Source organism: Notolepis coatsorum (assembly GCF_963971535.1).
Source record: "Notolepis coatsorum genome assembly, chromosome: 2".
Taxonomy (NCBI): Eukaryota; Metazoa; Chordata; class Actinopteri; order Aulopiformes; family Paralepididae; genus Notolepis; species Notolepis coatsorum.
In genome coordinates, this window is record NC_140166.1 from 39,087,215 (window position 1) to 39,110,856 (window position 23,642).

A 23,642-nucleotide genomic window follows, 5' to 3' on the forward strand; every position below is an offset into this window, starting at 1 on the left:
GAGATCCGGTACAAGAATCGAGTTCGTTGATTGACTTTTTTTATTACATTGGATGCCATTTTGTCACAGGAGAGATTAGTCTCTAGGATGGAACCCAGGTAGGTCATTTCATCTTTGTGACAATATTGTCACCCACTGTAACTGAGAAGCCGTCGGTCTTACTGAGTTTGTTATTTGAACCAAAGAGAATGGACTCTGTTTTGCCCATGTGTAATGATAGTTTGTTATCAGCGAGCCATATGCAGATTCTGCCTAGTTCCGAGCTGAGGGTTTTTTCAACCTGTAACTTGTTCTTGTCGGAGACCAGCAGGGCTGAGTCGTCCGCAAACAGGTCAGTGAATACCACGATCACAACACCAGAGGGAGCTCCACAAATCATGTTAAACCCAGATTCGGCTCAAACAAGGGACTAAACAACACGTTTCGCAATTATGCCACATCAATGTGGAACGCCCTACCCACAGCTGTAAAGGAATGTGAATCACTACCCACTTTCAAAATCACTCTCAAAGAACACATCCGGGAGACTGCAATTCTAAACTGGCCCCTGTAAATGTCCTAACCCAATCCCCTCCAATGTACAGCAAATTACCAAGTATGGTTTTGTCAATATTCCAATGTACAGTTTTGCTTGTACAGGTGTACAGTGTCCCCCCACCCACCCCTCCTACCCAACCTACCCAACCCCCCCACCCCCCCCACCCAACCACCTCCAATGTACAGTCCCCCCGCCCCCCCCCCCCCCCACCCACCCACCACACCTACCCAACCTCCTCCAATGTACAGTTTCTACGTCAAATGTATATACTCTCTTTTCTAGACTCTTTTTGTATCACAAACAGTACTGTATTTGCAAATCTGGTATGTCATAAATGTATAGATGTAGCAGTACTGTCTCTATCTGTATGTCGTGTATGTCATATGATGAATTGAAAATGGGGGACCCTGATGTAAACAAGACGAAAGTATTTATCTGGTCTGCACCCCCTTAACAATTGTATGTATTGAGCTGTACTGTACTGTACCCATTCTGCAATCTGTTAATAACGTTTTCAATCAATCAATCAATCAATCAATCAAGCAATCAATCAATCAATCAATCAATCAATCAATCAATCAATCAGTGGACTAAACAATGGATACTCCAGTGAGAATGGAGCAGGTTAGATATTTGTAAAATTGTCTTTTGGTTTAACAAGTCTTGATTGTCAGTTGTGGTGCTTGAAGAAGGTACACATATTTCAGTTAACGTTACAATACGACAGGGCAAAGTATAGGCATACATGCCAAAAACAGAAACTTAGTGAGAGAGTGAAATAAAGAATATAGCTTATTTGGGCAGCCATGTAAAAGAAATATGAGATGCAATGTTGCTTTACATCATTTACACATTGTTATATATTATTATGTACACAGTATATGCATGTATGTACTGTGTGTATGTATGTTTGTATTAACACAAATCTTTTTAATGTATTCTGGTATTTTATAATATGCATATTTTTGTATTTTTGTATGTTTGATTTTATAAAACAGGGGAAGTTCTTGATAAGCCTCTAGGCTTCTAACTTCTCCTTCACAATCGTTATAACTTATTATGTATTGTTTTTACTTCTGTTTAACTGTGTTAATAAACAAACAAACAAACAAACAAAATGTTGCTTTACATCGTTATATGGTGCCCAGGTTATCACCATGTGATTGATTGATTGAATTGATTGATTGATTGATTGATTGATTGAATATATGTCAACAATTGGCTTAGTTTTTCCAGCTTATCTGGAGTCACAGCTCTTGTCTGTACAAGCTGACTGAAGACAACTGAAATCGTCTTTGTGTGCAATATGGAGTAGAAGATTTCAGTTCCCACAATAAGTCACAAATATGATTAGTGGTGGGGATTGATGATGATGAGGAGGAGGGACACTTTTACAATACAGACTCTCATCTATTGAATGTCCATTTACTCAGTGGACTTAGTTGTATCAACTCCTGCTGTGTATAGTGTAAAAGGTCCTATTTAAAGGTCCTATTTAAAGGTGCTATAGATTTTTATATAGAGTCATCATTTGTTAAAAATAATACATCCACAGAGCTTTTAGAATGGTGCAGAATAAACATGTTTATTTTCTCCCAAATAAATGATTGATTTATGAATTTATTATAAAAGAAAATTTGGCTGGTCCAAAAAGAATGTCATCTACATGTTGCATGCACTTGATTGGATAAACGTGCTGCTAGGTGAGCCATGCTGGTGCTCTAGTCCAGTGGTTCCCAAAGTCGGGGTCGCGACCCAAAGGTGGGCCGCGAGCAGCCACGGGTGGGCCGCGAGATGATAAAAAAAAAAAAAAAAAAAAAAAATTATTTTTTTATTTTTTTATTTTAATTTTTTTTGTCAGGCCACTGAACTTAGAAGCAGGCCAGGACAGTGTTTCTAGTTGTATTCTAAAATTCTATTCTATTGTATTCTAAAATGTGACTATATGGTTTTATATTAACTTAATAAATAAACAAAAACGAAAAATCGACTTATTTCAACGAACATTTCAAACTAAATAACAGATTATGCACATAAAACGCTGAAAACAACCGAAGCAACAATAGTATTTTAATGAGGCTATTATTATTATCATTATTATTTTGCAACAAGTTAGCCCTCTCATAAATAGCACATATAAATGAATAACTAACTTGAACTAACTTAATAGGATTGAAGTGATATTTGGCAAAAAAAATCGGTCGCCTGGCAAAAAAAATAAAAAAAAGCCAGACGATGTGCATTGGGCCGCGGCTCTCTGACGCCTTATTTTCTGGGCCCCGGCCTGAAAAGTTTGGGAACCCCTGCTCTAGTCTAGTGGGACATCAAGTGGCTGACTGTTATATAGCACCTTTAATGATTTATTTGTGTTGAATTACCACCAGCAGGCTGGTAGAAGATCAATGTGTGTTCCCCACTGCTGTGTCAGAACAAAACTGGAGGAGGCAAGGCGGAAAAGTGTCCTAAATCAATTATTTGGATCCAGCAACATTCTCCTGCCACGTGGGCAGAAAGGCCCGGGCAGACCACACCTACAAGCTGACCTCATCATTAACACATTCCCTGCCACGCTTCTATCCATCAATGTAGGCTCACTGCCACCACTCTAAGCCTATGGAGATGTTCACCTTCTTTGCAGGGCTATAACTTTTTAAATTGTATTGTTAAGCTTCTATCCCCAGGCCATCAGGCTGCTAAACGAACAATGAATGAACACTACACAACAACAACCACCAAACACACATAGCACACACATCCACACGCACACACTCACTTTAAACAAACACACTGTAGCACCCACTCCACACACTTTATAGCACACACCCACTTTAAACAAACACACTGTAGCACCCACTCCCCACACTTTATATTTATGGATGAAGGATTGCACTACAACTCGTACACCTTACTGTAAATTGTACCTAAAATTGTACCTCATCCCATTTCTGCTTTGCACTAGATAGTACTGTACATTAGTACACTGCATAGTATTGTGTATTGTATATTATATGGTAACTCAGAACATTGTACATATGTCTATACCGAACACTGTGACCTCATTTTCTTCTTCTAAATTCATGCTATATTATGTTATTATGTTATTTGATACTATCTTGTCTAGCACAGTCTCTGGAGCGCAACAGTAAGAAGCATTTTGTATGAAAGTATTCTGTACTTCTGTATGACAACTATTAAAGAACTTGAACTTGAACTTGTTAAATTGACATTACTATGGCCCATTCAACATCGATTATCTATCGTTCAGGATGTAGGAACGTTATACTTTTTCATTCATAGATTCTTCCAAAAATACCTTCTAGAATATAAGTATGTTTTTATCGTTTTCTGCAGTAATTCATAGAACGTGAGTTATAGGCATAAACGTAGATTATCAACTGCGTTTATTGCCGATACACGCTATATTAAAAAATTCAACTGTACATGATCGTATACGTTATGATTCATCATGCGCGGATGAAAGGGGGGGGGGTTGTTTATAATTCCGTGATCGTCAGTAAATGCTTTATGTAGTATGGGTGATATATTGATCTGATCGGTTTTGCAGTGAAAAGAATAAACAATCAAGCTGAAAGTAACGTTACTGTCGTCTTACCGTTCGCCGATGAGACTGGAGAAAAAAGATCCCACTTATTTGACGTCGATCTACTAGATCCATTTCCGGTTTGTATGGCGCAATAAACGCCCAAATCATATCGATTATTGAGTTATGGCAGCGATCCATATGCACGCCAGTGTTTGTCTGTAGTCCCGCAACGATATGTGACTGCCGGACGGATTTCCCAGATGCACCGATGGCCACTTCCGGTTGTAACTCGCCCGATCATCCACCAGGCGGCGGTATTGAGGCGTTGTACTATTGTGCAGGGTCCCACTGTATCACCAGAGGCTGGGTGGCGGAATTATGAATGCCATGTCGAAAAAATGAAATATGATCTCAATATCGCTGTACAGCGTGGTTTGGCAGAATTCGCATGGCCGGCAAACACGCTGTACAACGGGATTGGCGGTGGATGTGTTAAGAGCAAAGCCTTGGAGCAGTAAGCATTGATTGATTGATTGATTGATTGATTGATTGATTGATTGATTGATTAATTTTATTAACAGATAGCAGAACGGGTACAATACAGTACAGCTCAATACACACAATTGTTAAGGGGATGCAGACCAGAGAAAGACTTTCATCTTGTTTACATCAGGGTCCCCCATTTTCAATTCATCATAACATAATGACATACATGACATACCAGATTTACAAATACAGTACTGTTTGTGATACAAAAAGAGTTAAAAAAATATACAGTATATATAGTAGTATAGGGTTCGGTACAAGACCCCAGAATGTTATGGATATCGGTAAAGAGTTTTATCAAGGGAAACACTACTGTCTTTGCCTCCAACCTCCGCAAGAAACGTCAATCCAAATTGGTAGAGCTGGAAACGCTTCACTCGTCGTTGTTCTCCTCTTTACAACGCAACTACTCGTGTCAATTGGAGTCTCAAATTAAAGTGTTAAAAAAAGAGATTAACTCCATTTTAAGACAACAATCTGAATTTCAAATATGCAGTACAAGACAACATTATTACTTTCATGGCTCTAAACCGAGTCACCTACTAGCTATGAAGATACGATCCAATGAACAATTTGCTGATATCCCTGCTATTAAGGACCAACAGGGACTTGTTACAGACCCCAAAAAAATCAACGAGACTTTCAGTGCGTTTTACTCCAACCTGTACAAATCAGAAGTGGTTTTCTATCATAATAAACTGGATACATTTCTTGATCAAATTAACCTACCTAAACTTTCAGAGGAAGATGCTAAACAGTTAGATGCACCTATTACACTAGAGGAACTTAGGGAGGCTATATTTGAATTGCAAAGTGGTAAGGCACCTGGATGGGATGGTATCCCACCAGAACTGTACCTCTCATGTTGGGATGTAATTGGACCCCTATTACTTGATATGATTTTATACTCAATCAAAGAGGGGAACTTCTCCAGGGACGTTAATATGGCACTCATATCTGTCCTCCTTAGAAAGACAAAGACCCCACCGAATGCGGTAGTTATAGACCCTTAAGCCTCCTCGGAACCGATCTCAAGCTGTACGCTAAGGTACTAGCCATCAGACTTCAAAAGCATATGACATCTTTAGTTCACCCTGATCAGACAGGCTTCATAAGAGGCCACCTGATCACTGATAATATTAGACGGTTACTGCATGTGATAGACGCCAGCAAGGATGCCGAGCCTCCTATAGCTGTATTATCCTTGGATGCGATGAAGGCCTTTGATAGGTTGGAATGGTCTTATTTATGGGCAGTACTTGGAAGGATGGGGTTAGGAGATGGATTCATTAATATGATCAAAGTACTATACACAGATCCGTCTGCCATGATTATAACAGGTAAATTCACCTCCCCACACTTCCCTGTGTCGCATTCGTCCAGACAGGGTTGTCCTCTTAGTCCCGGACTATTTGCTCTATCCCTAGAGCCTTTGGCACAGTATATAAGACAATCCCAGTCCATAGAGCCGATATCAATTAAGGGCACACAGAATCATATTAGTTTATATGCGGACGATGTAATATTGTTCATGCAAAACCCTACCACCTCACTGCCTCATCTTCTCAAGGTAATAGATGATTTTGGCAATCAATCGGGATTTAAGATAAACTGGCCAAAATCGGCCTTCCTTCCACTTAATGTGACTGCGAAGGCTACCTCCCTCCCAGTAAATATACCAATGGTAGAACACTTTAGATGTCTTGTAGTTGAAATATTCCCCACTATATGCCAAACGGTGAAGTATAATTATACCGGATTCCTAGATAGGATCACAAATGACTTCGGCAGGTGGTCAAAACTAAAAAACTCAGTACAGGCCCGAGCATCAATAGTTAAGATGGATTTTATGATGGATTTTACCCAGAATTAACTTCTTCAGCTCGATGTTGCCGTTACCCCCCCCTGTTGGTTACTGGCAAAAATTACACTCCGCTGCATATAAATTTATTTGGAACAACAAACCTCCATGAATAAAAAGATCCACTGCACAGAGAAATAAAGCCAACGGGGGTTTAGCATTTCCAGACTTCAACTACTATTTTAAAGCGTTCTCTTTAAGACCACTGATCACCTGGTTTGATTCTCAAGCATCTGTATCCTGGAGACCATTAGAGGAGAACATAGTGGCACCACATAGACTGCAGGATATAGTATACACCAACTTATCAATTAAGCAATGCAACTTGAAATTTGGCCCTCTTATTACACATGTGATCCGGATATGGCGTGACACACAGAAAAAATTTACTAACCAACATAAATGGCATAGTCATTCTCCCCTATTTAATAACAATTTACTCCTTATTGCACAACAACCTATCAGATTTACGAAATGGGAAAAGAAGGGCATACATACATTGGGGGATGTCTTCAATGACCGGGGTTTCTGCAGCTATAAAGATATATCTAACAAATTTAACCTCACCAGCTCCACTTATTATTTCTATCTACAATTAAGAGCAGCTTTAAGGGCTCATGTAGTCTCATTAAAGATGCCACTTGAGCACCACAGATATCACAAATTCTTTTATGAAAAGGAGACATCGAGAGGCTTCGTCTCTGACTTTTATCGTCACTTACTTACGTCCTCATATGATGTCCTTCCCCTAGACTTAGTTTGGAGGAAGGATATACCAAACTTGGAAGTAGATTTTGATTGGGATGAAGTCTGGGCAAACGTTCGGCTGTCGTCACGCAACCCGGATCATCAACAGATTAATCTTAATTTTATTCATAGGACTTACTTAACTCCTAGACGTTTGCACCTAATGGGGCTTAAACAGGACCCTCGATGCTCCTTGTGTTTAAACTGTGATATTGGTACATTTATGCATATGTATTGGGAATGCCCTCCTGTTAAGATATTCTGGGAAGAAGTAACCACTCAATTATCAGAATTCTTATTTCTGACCATACCTGTACTGTCTTCTGTATTGTTGTTGAATGATGTTTCTCAGTTATCAACCTCTGTACATGTAAAGAGACAAATTTTATCCGGTCTCACGGCTGCCAAAAAGTTGATAGCATCACGCTGGATTCAACCGGATAAAATGTGCCGGAAGGTATGGGTTCTTACCTATCTCGATGTGATTTATCTAGAGATATCTACCGCACAAATTTTAGGTGTTAATGAAGCCAGCATAGCAATCTGGTTAGATGTGGTGGAGAAGATAAAGGATAGCATATGAATTTGTAATCCCTGATGTTAAACGGAATAATGGATGGATAGTCCAAGAGGCGGTCCTGAGGGGGGGGGGGGGGGAGGGAAGGAGAAGGAAAGAGTGAGGAAGAGCAAGCAAGAGCATATGTATTGTATTGTATTGTATTTATTACGTGTATATCTTTTAATCTACATTTATTTTGATTTAAGTAATGGACTGTCATTATTGTTATTATTATGTCGGTCATAGTCCTGTGATTTATTGTGGATTTCTACTGTTAATGTATTGTGAGTCTAGTTTTATGTTAAAAAAGGGAAAGTATATGTTCAAAAAAAAAAGTATATATAGTATATACATATATATATAGTATATCCATTTGACGAAGAAACTGTACATTGGAGGAGGTGGGGGGGGGGGGGGGGGGGGGGGTTGGGTAGGAGGGGTGGGGGGGGGGGGAGTGTACATTGGAGGTGGTTGGGTGGGTGGGGTGGGGGGGGGGGGGGGGGGGCGATGATGACGAAAACTATTACTATATTATGATTTCACAAATCCAAACAATGGTGCATCTCACATGGTTTTCACTTTGCAGTTTTTCAAACGGAGAAGAAGCAATGAGACAGTTGCAGGTCTGCAGCAAGATGAGGGATATTTTACTATTATTTTATTCATTGTTTCAATAGTATGGAGTTAGGACATTAAACCTTTCAATACCAGTGAGCGGTTAACCTTCTGTAGTGTTGTAGTGAACGGTTAACCTTCTGTAGTGTGGTAGTGAAAGTGTTAACCCTTTGTAGTGTGGTAGTGAAGGGGTTAAGAGAATGTATGAAATCGATTATAGGATTCACTCTCTCCACTACAACTCCTTAACTCCTCCTACAAAAGATTTTAATGTGTTTTAAAAGAGTATGCCATATATACCATTGTTATCATGGTTTAACATGGTGGCTGTATCATTATCCCCCCCATATCTTGTGATTTTATTGCTGCATATTTAGACTTATTATTTACTGTTCTGTGAATTTTGAAAAATTATTTTAAATGAGGTTAATCATAGGATTATTGGTCAATTATAACACTTCGGATTGGACTGTAACTTCAGAACTATTGCTCCAGCTCTTATTTTAATGCTTGGAAATGTAACATTGTTTTTGTGAACTGTTCACATGGATAGATTCTAATAATCCTGATGTTTTCTCGTTGTCCACAGGGCCAGCGTTTGTATGACATGGGGATGTGCCGGGAGGCTCTTGAGAGTCATTTTCCAAGGCTGCTGAGCTGAAGCCTGGTTGTAGGTCCCATCAGATGAGAAGGTCAGAATCCTCTATGTTCTCAGTGAACCAGAAGCCTCTGCACTATTCTCTACTATTCGGTCGTGCATACAGGTTTCAATAATAATAATAATAATAATAATAATAATAATAATAATAATAATAATAATAATAATAATAATAATACATCTGACCATACTATGTGCAGCCAGCAGAAGGAGCTACAGACTCATACAAATCTATCAATGTTACCATCTTTCATAAAGGATCCAACATTTACTGCACACCTCAAATCAAATGTTACTCTGCCCCCTGTTGTTTGTGTTGCAGCATTGATTGTCTGAAAGCGTTGGGTCGGTACAAGGACTGGCTGAAGAAGGTGGACGACTGGATTCAGTCGGACCAACCAAACGCTGACCTTTTACACCCTCAGAGCACAACTATACAAGCAACACAGCCAGGTCAGCAGACAGCCTGATGCTAGATGGTCAGGTTGGAGGGGACACAACTCAAATGCTAATGTTTTCAAATGAGGATATCAGGCATACTTCAATAACATACCTCATCCTTCTACTCCTCCAGCTAAACTGTGATTAAGAGTGCCCTTGATTAAAGAAACGATGGGTCAAAAATCATTTTCATCAATCAAATACTCAAGTTAATCAACAGATCTGTAAAAACGCCTGAATAAATGAATGAATAAATGAAAATACTAGAAATGTTCAAACCTGTTTATATTTTTCATATCTTTCTGTATCCACCTATAGTATCAGAGATGAAACACTCTCACTTCCCTCCAGATGGCCCAGTGCTACTATGACGTGAGGTCGGCCCTGGAGCTGAACCCGGCATGTCAAGAGGCCAGCGCTTCAGCTGGAGGAGGGCGGCGAGCAGGCCAGACAGGAGGCCGTCAACAAGGCCCTGACTGGAGAGCTCACAACTGCCCTATTCAAGGTCAACATGGCCCTGGACCACTGCCCAGAGAACGCACGCCACTACCTCTTCAGGTGATCCTGTCCCAGCCACGGGGATACTGGCATACCGCTGCCTCCGATTTCTATTCATGTCATATTTTGTCCTGTTCTGATGTTGTTCTTAGAGCTGATGATGAGGTGTCGGCCTATTACTCCTTATTTTCGATGGAGAATTGTGCATTTGAGTACATTTTGAGATAAGTATCTTCTATGTTTTGGCTGTGATCGATTCTTGAAAAATATATTATTATCTCCAGGGGGATCCTGTGCCGGTGTCTGAAAGACTCCTCCATCGAGGACCTGGTCCTGGCTGTGGAAGTGAGGGAGAAGCAGGCTGGAGACCAGGGCCAGATCGATGATCAAGCGAAGGCCCAAGACACCCAGCAGGAAGTGAAAGCCACCCAGGAGGACGCCCAGGCGCAGCTGGTGCTCACCTACAATGACTTTGCCGTGGACTGTTTCTCCAAAGGCCTCTACCCAGAGGCAACGCTGCTCCTCAACAAGGCCATCCAGGATCAGAAGGAGGAGAGCGGCCTGTACATGAACCGAGGAGGTGAGGACGCGGCAGGGAGGAGTGAGTTAGGGCATCAGGCAGCCTTGGAGGAATATGGAACTAGTGTTTTGTACCAGTCCATAAAGTTGTTCACTCCTCTCCACAGATTGGAGACAGAATCATCAGCACACACCCTCAGATCTTTGAGGAAGAGTGAACAAGGACACAGGGTAGCAAGCATTGTATAAAACACTATATAACACGTCAGCTTCATAGTCAGGACTACCCCAGCTGAGATCAAGGCAGTCGTGATCGAGCCACGATCAAGTCATACAGTGGCCAAGTCCGAGTCCAAGTCTGAGTCCAAGTCCAAGTCCAAGTCCAAGTCCAAGTCCAAGTCCAAGTCCAAGTCCAAGTCCAACACCAGAAAAAGCCAGCCAGTGAATAGAACAGCGTGCAAATCTCTTAAAGGGGCACTTCACCAAAAATCAATGCTTGATTTATTTAAAATCTCACACATATCCAAAAACTCGAAACAGTTTTGCACACATTCATTTAGTTTGACAATTATGGAAAGTAGATTCGTTTGAATATGGCCACCAGTGATGTCATCAGGGACATTGAATCCTTTGTGTTGTGTTAATTACAGCCCAATGAAATGATAAGGTAGCAGTTCCTATAAGACAACAAGGTATCTACATCATTTCATGGTGATGTAATTCAATGTCCCTGATGACATCACCGGTGGCCATCATTCAAACTCATTTATTCTCAATAACTGTCACAACTAAATGAGTGTGTGAAACTGTTGTGTGCAAAATAAATCTGCATTGTTTTCTTTTGTTTTGGTGAGGTGCTAATAGCTTTATTATTATCTTTTTTTAATATATATCACAATTCAGTCAGACTAAACTCACCATCCCGGTCTGCACAACTGATCTATAAGAACCCGTCTACCAAACCTTGAATTAGGTTGGAGTGTCAAGTCACGGGAAAAGAAAATAAAGACATTGTTTTTTCATGGGTGGGAGGATGTTGAGAGAAGGGCAACAGCCAGATGAAGAGAAGAGACGTTTATTACTCTGTCCATCTTAAGAAAACAGGTGCAGACTGAAAGCATAGCCCGATAAGTGAAACGGCAGTGGCTGAGGCGTTGTGACGTTGGAGGTTGGAAATAAGAGGCTAATAATTCTTAGAGGACCCAGACAGAGCAAAACAAAGTAGAATTCCTCCTTACAGATTTCCTTGAGGACTATTGATATCTGTTTCAAAACATAATAGGGTTCCGTCAGACTAGCAAGTCACCATTGTAATTCTCAGGGTGCCAACCCTCTCTTAGTAAGAAAAGGTACATTGTGGTTTGTGTGTGTGTGTGTGTGTGTGTGTGTGTGTGTGTGTGTGTGTGTGTGTGTGTGTGTGTGTGTGTGTGTGTGTGTGTGTGTGTGTGTGTGTGTGTGTGTGTGTGTGTGTGTGTGTGTGTGTGTGTGTGTGCGTGCGTGCGTGCGTGTGTGCGTGCGTGCGTGCGTGTGTGTGTGTCAGACTGTTTCTTCCAGCAGAGGGAGTGGGACTTTGCTTTGGCTGACTACCAGCAGGCTGGGGAGATGAGTCCTAATGACCCAGCCATCTGGGCCCGCCTCGCTGTCATACACAACACCCAGGGCACACACATCTTCCTGAAGGGGTCTGTCTCACACACACACACACACACACACACACACACACACACACACACACACACACACACACACACACACACACACACACACACACACACACACACACACACACACACACACACACACACACACACACACACACACACACACACACACACACACACACACACACACACACACACACACACACACACACACACACACACACACACACACACACACACACACACACACACACACACACACACACACACACACACACACACTTCGCCATACAACTAGGACAATCTTCTTGCGTACCTCTTACAGAGCATTTATATTGGAGCATAAAAAAAAAAAGCTATCCTCGTATCACCCGAGAAGGGTGTGATGTTCTGCTGTTTTAGCTTAACTAGTTCATATTGTGTTTTCTAAACTCATAGATAAGGTATTTGTACTGGTCAAACTTACTGGGAGGTGACAGGATGATCGTGATTGTATATCTCTATGGTCATGTCATAGAAAGTTCCAGGAGGCGGCAGACAGGTTCTCACTGGCCATCCAGTACAACCCAGGAGCCGCCCAACACTATGTGAACAGGGCCAAGGCCTTTAACAGAGTCCTTGACATGGAGGGGACCAAACAGGATGTCATCAGCACGCTTATACTGGACCCCACCAATGAGGGGGTGAGTCCTTTTTGGGCTGGCAATGTCACAGACTCATTCATTCATTCATTCATTCATTCATTCATTCATTCATTCATTCATTCATTCATTCATTCATTCATTCATTCATTCATGCATCATTCATTCATTCATTCATTCATTCATTCATTCATTCATTCATTCATTCATTCATTCATTCATTCATTCATTCATTAATTCACTCATTCAGTCATTCAGTCATTCTGTCACTCATTCAGTCACTCACACCCTAGTGGTGTCCCACAAGCATTAGGTTAAAGGAACACGCCAACATTTTGGGAAATTAGCTTACCATCTTTTCCAGAGAGAGAGAGACAAGAAGATAGATACCAGTTTCCTCTCTGTGCGTTCAGTAGAAAGCTATCTGGCTGCATGTTAGCCTAGCTTAGCACAATGAATGGAAGCGGACATGGCCGGTTAGCCTTCGGGAGAGGTGTTAGTTGGACAATGCCTATGGCTAACCGGCCATGTCCGCTTCCAATCATTGTGCTAAGTTAGGCTAACGTGCAGCCAGATAGCTTTCTGCTGAACGCACAGTGAGAAAACTCAAGGTCAATCACACTTCCACACAACATCAACACAGGGAACCCAGACCACGGTATGAACACTCCTGGTGGTAGCGTTAGGTTGACATTCTGGGTCATGTATATAGGGCACCACATTTCTTTCCATTTGTCCAAAACCAGGGTTGATGCACGCTAATTATTTAAGTTATTGACATTATGAGCTGTGTTTATACCACTGACCTATAAATAAGGTTCATACTGTAGCTACGTTAGCTAAGTATTTGGAGGAGAGAGAGAGAAAGGGCTCAGCCTCCCGCTCACCTAGGGCACGTGTATTTAGTTGTTAGGCTATTTAAGTTATTGACATTCTGAGCCATGTTTGTACTGTAGCTACATTAGCTAAGTATTTAAGTTATTGACATTCTGAGCCATGTTTGTACTGTAGCTACATTAGCTAAGTATTTAAGTTATTGACATTCTGAGCCATGTTTGTACTGTAGCTACATTAGCTAAGTATTTAAGTTATTGACATTCTGAGCCATGTTTGTACTGTACATTAGCTAAGTATTTAAGTTATTGACATTCTGAGTAATTTTTTCATTACATTTTTGTTTATTCGTACATGGTATTGTTACAGTCCAACAGTGTCTTCAGTACATATAGTTCACTGTATGATCCACTAAATTCAATGGCCGAAAGGAACAGGAAGAAGAAAACTCTTATTGTACCTGCCCCTACATACATACAGTAGTACACTGATAGACTGTTCATAGCGCAATGTTTACCAAACCAAACAAAATGTACATACAGTACTTATTTAGCAGAAATGAAAACATCAACACAGTTAAATTAACATAAAATAAATCCATTTTGTGTATCAGTTAATTGCATACTTACTGAGGTTCATTAATTTACACACACACACACACACACACACACACACACACACACACACACACACACACACACACACACACACACACACACACACACACACACACACACACACACACACACACACACACACACACACACACACACACACACTGATCTATATATTTATAGTACACTGTTCTATTATATCATGTATTATTCTATATTATATACTTATACTACTATTATATTATATAATTGTATTATTTTTATTTTATTATACTATAACTAAATCTGAGTCTGAGTCTTTTCGCTATTGGCGATTAGGTGATTTGGAGGATAGAGACAGGCATGGCACTTTGTGTAAGACCAGTCCATCTTTGTGTCCTTGTTAAAATCACGTTCTCTGTTGTCTTAAACCAGAGCTGCCAAATGGAGGGCCGATGGGCCAAAGTCAGCCCTCCACATTATTCTTGGCCCTCCAAAGAGTTCCAGAGAATTATTAGATATACCATTTGGCCCATTTTTATGTAATTGAACTATCTGAGAAGGGATTTTCTAACTAACCTGACTATTAGTCAGGTTAAACACAATGACATTAGACCACTGTTATTTACTTGTTACATTGATTAAATGATCAATGTTCAGTCACATTATTTGGCCCACGGACCACCGCCCATGTTACATTTCTGCTCTTGGCCCTCTATGTCAAAACGTTTTGAGACACCTTTTTTGAGATACCTACTGTAACTGGAATGTCACAGGTTTGATCCTAACAACAGTAGGTCTGGGTGATATAAATGGTAAATGGTGCATTTATATAGCGCTTTTATCCAAAGCGCTTTACAATTTTCGTTTCTCTCATTTTACCCATTCACTCACGCATTCACACACCGACGGCAGAGGCGACCATGCAAGGTGCCAACCTGCTCATCAGGAGCAATTCGGGGTTAAGTGTCTTGCTCAAGGACACTTCGACACGCTGCCCGGGAGGAGCGGGAATGGAACCAGGAACCTCCGTATTACCAGACGACTGCTCTACATCCTGAGCCACTGTCACCCCCGACAGTTCAGACAATTTGGTATACCTTCATATTCGGTATATATCTTCCAGCCCTGAACAATGGTCAGCGTGTCCACCCCTGTCATCATGTCCTTTAGAAAGACAATGAATGTGTCCATCCCTGTGCTCTGACAGCTCTGGGGAAACGCCTACATGAATGTGTGTCTCAGAGGGATATGCAGAGAGATGAATAAATCAATGTGGCGATTGATTGCTCCAAAAGAGCAAAAATACATATAGGTTATTGATTTGATACTAATCTAAACACCTCCCTGTTTTCTACCTTCCTGTGCAAGAGGAAAGCCCGACCTATTATTTATCTCAGATTGTTGTAATTCTCTGTGTGTGTGTGTGTGTGCATTTGAGCATGTGTGTGTGCGTGTGTGTATGAGTGTGTGCATTTGAGCATGTGTGTGTGCATGTGTGTGTGCGTGTGTGTGTGTGTGAGTGTGTGTGTGTGTGTGTGTGTGTGCATTTGAGCATGTGTGTGTGCGTGTGTGTGTGCGTGTGTGTGCATGTGTGTGTGTGTGTGTGTGTGTGTGTGTGTGTGTGTGTGTGTGTAGGTGCTCCCGCTGCTGCTCCATGTGTTCCCAGGGTGCAGTGCGTGTGATGTACTGTCCAGTGAGATGGGCCAGGCAGTCAAAGCCCAGTTGATGGACAGCCTCCAGTCCCACAAGCGCTCCACTGATGAGCAAAGGTTAGCAACACAACCACCAAATCCACACCGGCATGTCCACAAAGGGATGGAGCTTGGACTGGACTTAAGAGTGTGTTTGATGGAGACTTTTGAAACAGTCAGTGCATTTTTGTCAAGGCTTAGATTTGGCATATTTCTGTATAGACCGTGAAACGACTAAGCTCAGAATCCAAGGGCGAAGAAAAGCCTTTCCTTTTCTTGGGTGAATAGGTTTAAAGGTGCTATCTGTACGATTTTCGGTCGTTTGGAATGAGGACTTTGTAGACTCAGCCATGTGCAGTTATGTGGAAGAAGCATGGAATGGTTGAGTGTAGATAAGGATCGTGGAGATACAACCATTAGATGATGTGCTTATTCCCCGTAATTGTACACGGTTGACTGAAAGTCTGTCCAGAGAAGTCGGTTCACTCTGCTGCCATCTTTTTATTTTTACATTTTTTATGAATACTTTGAAACACAAAACAGCTCAACATAAATTCAGTACAATACAGAAAAAACAAAACACACAAACATAGTACAATACAATGACAATACAGACAAAACAAAACACACTAACAAATGGGTGGGGGGGGGGGGGGTGCAGATCAAACACTTGTACATTCAGTCATATAGTCTATTCTCCAGATATGTCCTTATAAATATCCAGGGACTGTCCTCTCCATGGTCATATTCAGCGAGCGTTGAAGCTGCTCGTTCCATTGTCAATAGGTCCATGAAATCTCTCATCCAGGTGTCAATGCAAAAACAATTTGTTTTTTGTATCTTCAAATTCAACATAATTGTACACTTAACTGACAAATACGCTAGTACAATGATGCGTTGCGTAAGTGCTGATTGTAAACTAACTACCCCTATGCCCAAGAGGCAGACTTTTGGACATAAGGGTATTTTAACATAGAGAATAGAGGATAGTCTTAAAATAACCTTGTGCCAAAAGCACTGGTAACACTTTATAATAACACTCAGTTATAACCTTTATAACCTTTATAAGGTATTTGTAGATAATGAACTAATCATTAACAAATTATTTATATACATTCGTAAATTATTATTAAATCATTTATAACTATATTTGTATAACATTTACAAATTAGTTCTACATTATTTATTATTTATACAATATTGTTTGTACTTGATTTGTTCATCATTAAATAATGTTGTTTAATAGTAACACATTTGCTTTGAAAAATGGATATGAAAAAACGACTATACTGTACCTCCATTTATTTGTTCATGTTCAACAAATGATTTGTTAAGACATTCATAAAACATCTATAAATCATTTGCAGATGCTATTGTGTGCCCTAATCTGAAGTGAAGCCTATTCATCATTAACAAATGTCTAATACAGTTAATTATTTGTTTACTTTTTCATCACCTGTTACAAATGTTGTAGACAGCTTTCGGATACACCCTTCTTTGTGACATCAAACAGTGACAGAATTAGGACTATAGATAAATGCAATTTTATTAACATATAAAATACATGTGCAATGCATAACATATAGTTTAACTGGGGGGCACTAGGACCCAGGAGTATCCTGGCCAGGTATTGACAGAGTATGTAGAGGAAGTATCAAATAATAATAATTCAAATTAGGGATGCTCGATATTGGCTTTTTTACAGATACCGATATACCGATATTGTCCAACTCTTAATTTCCGATACCGATATCAACCGATACCGATATATGCAGGGTTTCCCCCCCCCCCCCAAAAACAGAATAATTTCAGGTAATTAACATTACATATCTCTTGTTGTGGAATTAACACAACATTATGCATACTTTTGACAATAAATAAAATCAGAATTTGTTCTTACTTGCTTGCCTGGGTAAATAAAGGTTATAGAAATGTAATTTAAAAAAAAAAAAAAAAAAATTGACAACCGATACCGATATTTTCCGATATCACATTTTAATGCCGATATCGGCCGATACGGTAGGCCGATAATATCGGACATCCCTAATTCAAATGTAACCTTAGCGTAGCACCTCAGGACACCCTCCAGATCCTGGTTGACACGCTCCGTCTGCCCGTTCGACTGCGGATGGAACCCAGACGACAGGTTGACGGAGGCGCCGAGGCCGGCGGCGAACACCTTCCAAAACCTGCAGGCGAACTGAGGGCCCCGGTCGGACACAATATCCACTGGAAGCCCGTGGACCCGAAAGCCGTCTCCCGAGCCGAGGGGAGCTTGGGAAGGGGAATGAAATGAGACGCCTTGGAGAATCGGTCCACTACCACCAAGATGGCAGTGAACCCATCCGACAGAGGAAGGCCAGAAATGAAATCCAGGGATATGTGCGACCAGGGACGTTTGGGAATAGGAAGCGGCCGGAGAAGACCCGCCAGTGCACGACGAGAGGTCTTTATGCACGTGCACACCGGGCAAGCCGCTACAAAGGAGCGTGTATCCCCCTCCTCTGTTGGCAGCGTTGCGTTGTTATTATGGGCTGAGCCGCCACGCAGGATAATGACGCCGCGCGCACGCGCGCGCGCACACGCACGCGCGGCCCCGCGCGCATGCGCATATGTTCCCTCGCGCACAATAATACACTTTGTTTGTATAGCCTTTCATACAGAAACTGCAGCTCAAAGTGCTTCACAACAGAATTAAGACAGGCATAAAATGAGCACATAAAGTGCAGACATATAAAATCAGTTTTTCACATTAGGATCTAACATCCCAACAGGCAACCTTGTTTATGGTTTGATTCAGTTTTAATATAAATAATAAAAATAAAGAGAAGATTAATTAATTATCTACTCAGTCCCGAAGTTTGTGATGTAGATATGGAATGTCCCGGGTTGCTGCTGTTTGCAGAGTGTGTTGTTGTCCGGGGGTGAGTGGTGGTGGGTGGGGGGTTGAATCAAAACAGTTGTCAATTCGGAATTGACGGCTGTTTTGATTTGGCCCTTCGTTCGCCGTCGTTCACCTTTGGACGGCGGTGCACTCTGTGGGCAGCGGCAACTTGGGACGTTCCATATTTACATCACAAAGAGTCCCAGACTGGTTGAAGACACCAGCCTATAGCGGCTATTGTTATGATAATGCGAGGTAGCGCCGCAGGTAAACACAACGATCCGAGCCGAGCGCAGCGCGTTCTCGCGAGCGCGTGCATGTGCGTGCACGCGCTTCTGCTCAAATCTTTAATACTCAGTGAGGTACCACTGAGTGGTACCCCGTGCCATGAACAACGCATGCCTGTCTGTTGGCCACCAAAACCTCCTACAGATAAACTCCAGGGCCCTCATTCATCAATGTGACGTGGAAAATGTTCTATTTCCACACGTAAGCACAGAATTTAGAATGAGTGCACGCACAAAATAAACGGGATTTACCACACGTGCGTACGCAGGTTCTACGCACACCTGTCATGATAAATATCACCTTGGCCCTGCGCCGAGGCTCGTGCACACTTTCACGTATTTGCATACCAGAACCGCCCCGATTAACCATATACGGTAATGGACCACCCCCATGAAATGTGGAAAAGTGGACTAAGCCGAGGGTGTTGTACACTGTCGGATATTATATCTATTAACTTCCTAAAAGACCATTGCTGCCTGGACACCGCAAACACTAATAAAGACCATTAACCACTGTTTTGCCGTTGCCCGTTAGTGTCATTAATGCATGCTGGAATAAGAATGCCTTTCTTAATTTATTTTTAATATTAATAATTATTATAATACAATAAAAGACAGCTCCGTCTTTTAATACACATATATTGTACAGTAACGTCAAATAAATACTACAGTCCCCGCTGAAATAAAGGTTCTGCACGCACATACCAGCAGTGATCTACAGCATAAAAGATAGCCACTTTATAATACTATTCTGAGTAGATAATTCATCTGTATCGCAACAGAGTCACGGATCTGGTCGGGCAGGTAGCATTATGTCGCGGGAAAATCCTTATGAAATAAACAAAAGTGAATTAAAGAATTTAAAAACAAAGTTTAGCATATTAAATCGTTTTATAAGCTTTCTGAGTAGATAATTCATCTGTATCGCAACAGAGTCACGGATCTGGTCGGGGCAGGTAGCATTATGTCGGGAAAATCTTTATGAAATAAACAAAAGTGAATTAAGGAATTTAAAACGAAGTTTAGCATATTAAATCGTTTTATAAGCTTATAGCTTTTTTCGTGCTGATTGGAGAAGGGTCCAGCTGCAGAGCCGGAGAGCAACTCTCAGGGCCAAGATAGCACTTATACTATTTTGAGAGAGACAGCAGAGAGACAGACAGCAGAGAGACAGACAGACAGACAGACACTGTTCCACAGTGTGTGTGTGTGTGTGTGTGTGTGTGTGTGTGTGTGTGTGTGTGTGTGTGTGTGTGTGTGTGTGTGTGTGTGTGTGTGTGTGTGTGTGTGTGTGTGTGTGCGTTGCGTGCGTGCGTGTGTGTGACTACTAGTCTAATAGTAGAGACTCAGCCCCCCCCCCCCCCCCCCCCCCCCCCCTCTGGACCACCTCCTAGTAGAGACTTCTCTAGGAAGAAGACGAAGATGAGGATTAAGGCGAGACACTGCAGGTGAATAGGCAAATATACTTTTTTTTGTTGATTTTGAGATTTTGTTATATTTTGCTTCCTAAACATGTCTTCTATGAAACTAGTGACAATAAAACGTCAATAACACACATTTCAGTTGTTCATTTTACTTCATTTTGCCTTATTGCATCCATAAATGTCCACATATTTAATGGGGAAGTGCCTCATTTGCATATATAAACATACATTTCAGAAAACTTGTCTCTACTAGGAGGTGGTCCAGAGGGGGGGGGGGGGGGTCTCTACTGGGAGGTGGTCCAGAGGGGGGGGGGGGGGTCCTCTACTAGGAGACTAGTGGTCACACACACACACACTGTGGAACAGTGTCTATCTGTCTGTCTGTCTGTCTCTCTGCTGTCTGTCTCTCCGGCTCTGCAGCTGGACCTTCTCAAATAAGCACGGAAAAGCTTTTAAGCAATTGGGTCCCAAATTGCGGTACAAATGAAGGAGGTGTCTTGGGTAGTGGACTCTAGTTAATATTATGTTCTCTCTGCAATTAGACTGCCCCCCATTCATTCATTCATCCCTATCTGATGCTATCTCTGAAAACAGTTCCTGCGAGCGCAGTCAGTGCACCCGATAACGCTATATATATAAACCTGCATTCATTCGGAGAGAAAGACCTATTCCACATGCTATTTAGGGTTTGACAATAATTACACTAATATCGCTATTTCACAATGAACTATAATGAATTACGGGGGTCATACAGAACACGCGCCAGTGTCTTTATTTCCGCGTTGAAACGAATGCATGTACTGAGGAGCGCTTGTGCCGTAGTAACGATATTCTACCACTGGGCGTCAGCTAAGCATGCTCAGAGCTGTGCGTACACATAAGCACGAAGTCAAGTTCAAGTTGAAATTGATGAATCCCACTCTTTGCTTAGAAATGGTCGTACGCACAGCTTAAGCACATATCTGTGCGTAAGTCACGTTGGTGAATGAGGGCCCAGGGTTCTGCGGCCCCAGGGTGGCTGGTGAGAGAGGATGTATGTGCCCACTGCAGCAGGCGTGAGCGTGCAGCCTTGGGCACATACATCCGCCCGAAGGACCCCCACCGGGATCGGGCTCCCGTGTCAGAGCCGATCTTACCACCCTATCTATGCCCCATGACAAAATCAAGGCCTGTGGAATAATAGGGTGGGGCTTCTCCTCCCGGCCCGGAAGATCAAACTGGCGAGACAGTGCGTCAGGTTTGACGTTCTTGGAACCGGGTCGATAGGAGATGGAAAATCGAAATCGAGTGAAGAATAACGCTCACCTGGCCTGGCGAGCGTTAAGGCGTTTAGCCCCTTGGATGTAAGCCAAGTTCTTATGATCAGTCCAAACAATGAAAGGATGTGCCGCACCCTCTAACCAATGTCTCCATTCCTCCAGTGCCAATTTGATCGCCAATAACTCCCGATTACCCACGTCGTAGTTACGCTCGGCCGGAGACAGGCGGCGTGAAAAAAAAGCGCAAGGATGCACCTTACCGTCCTTTAAACATCTCTGAGAGATCACCCCTCCCACCGCGATGTCGGAGGCATCCACCTCCACAATGAATGGAGTCTCTGCATCGTGGCGGATCAGTACAGGGACGGAGGTACATCGACGTTTGAGGTTGCAGAAGGCAGACTCTGCCCTAGGCGACCATTCAAAGCCAGGGAGAGAAGACTTAGTGAGAGCTGTTAATGGATTGGCTAAGGCGCTAAAATTGCGAATAAAGCGGCTGTAAAAATTTGCAAAGCCCAAAAAACGTTGTAACTCCTTGAGCGACGAAGGCCGTGGCCAGTCCAAGACTGCACTCACCTTGGCTGGATCCATGTGAAGATCACCCTTCGTCAACACAAAGCCCAGGAAGGAAACGGTGTCAGTGTGAAATACACACTTCTCTGCCTTAACAAATAGTTGATGCTTAAGGAGACGTTGAAGCACCTCACGAACGTGCAGTTGGTGTTGCACCATATCGTACACAAAAACTGACACCACAATTAATTCCCGCAGCACGTCGTTAACCATGGCTTGGAAAACTGCCGGAGCATTAGCTAAACCAAAAGGCATGACTAAATACTCATAATGCCCGTTAGGCGTGTTAAATGCAGTTTTCCACTTGTCCCCCTCCCTAATCCTGACCAAATTGTATGCATTACGTAAGTCAAGTTTAGAGAAAACCTGTGCCCCCTGTAAGCACTCAAAGGCGGTGTCCATGAGAGGCAACGGGTATCGGTTCTTGATGGAAACGTTGTTCAATCCCCTATAATCAATGCACGGCCGCTGACTCCCATCCTTCTTAGCAACAAAAAATAAGCCAGCGCCTGCAGGAGATGTGGACGGACGAATATGCCCCGCGGACAGTGCCTCTCGAATATAAGTGTTCATGGACACTGTCTCAGGGCGAGAGAGAGAAAACATCCACCCACGGGGTGGAGAAGTACCAGGTAGAAGATTAATGGGGCAGTCGTATGGTCTATGAGGCGGTAGTGCGTTAGCACGCGTTTGACTAAAAACGTCCGCCAGGTCAAAATAGACCGCAGGGGGGGGCGGGTGAACTCTCGCCAGCATCAGCCTTGACGCCGCTTCCCATGGAGAGTTCACCCGTAGCCCAATTAATACAGGGGTTATGTAATGCGAGCCAGGGGTGGCCTAATACAATCAGAGAAGAGGGCGACATGACAACAAAAAACTCAACATTTCCCACCCATTACCCGCCACCTGCACCCGTAGCTGTCCGGTGCGTTGCGTAATGAGGCCACATCCCAGGGGTGGCCCATCCAAAGATTGGACGGGAATGGGTACCTCTAAAGTTTCTAAGGGGACCCCCCACTCGATAGCCAACCCCTCGTGCATAAGGTTCCCCACCGCCCCAGAATCCACCAAAGCCCTGGTGGTTTTAACAACATTCCCCCACCCCACAGAAATGTCAAATACAGTGCGATTGTCCTCAATGACTGGGAAAAAATGCCCACCTGCTAGAAGCTTCCCTAAGCCTAGCGGGCCCCCCCGTTTCCCGACTGTCCCCTGGGCAAACAGCACGCAGCAGGGAACCTCCGGCCAGGCCGCCTCCCGAGCCAC

The 23,642-nt window shown here is 42.5% G+C and overlaps 1 protein-coding gene across 1 annotated transcript; it reads left to right on the top strand.

Moving 5' to 3' along the window:
• Positions 1 to 1,135: 1,135 nt before the first annotated feature.
• On the top strand, positions 1,136 to 23,543 carry LOC311223322 (tetratricopeptide repeat protein 16-like; the record flags this gene model as incomplete). Its single annotated transcript, XM_084308114.1, is given in 10 exon segments — positions 1,136 to 1,162; positions 9,000 to 9,041; positions 9,044 to 9,102; positions 9,391 to 9,521; positions 9,926 to 10,067; positions 10,292 to 10,587; positions 12,067 to 12,208; positions 12,705 to 12,870; positions 15,894 to 16,027; positions 23,486 to 23,543. Coding segments are annotated over 10 exon segments (1,197 nt in total).
• Positions 23,544 to 23,642: the final 99 nt, after the last annotated feature.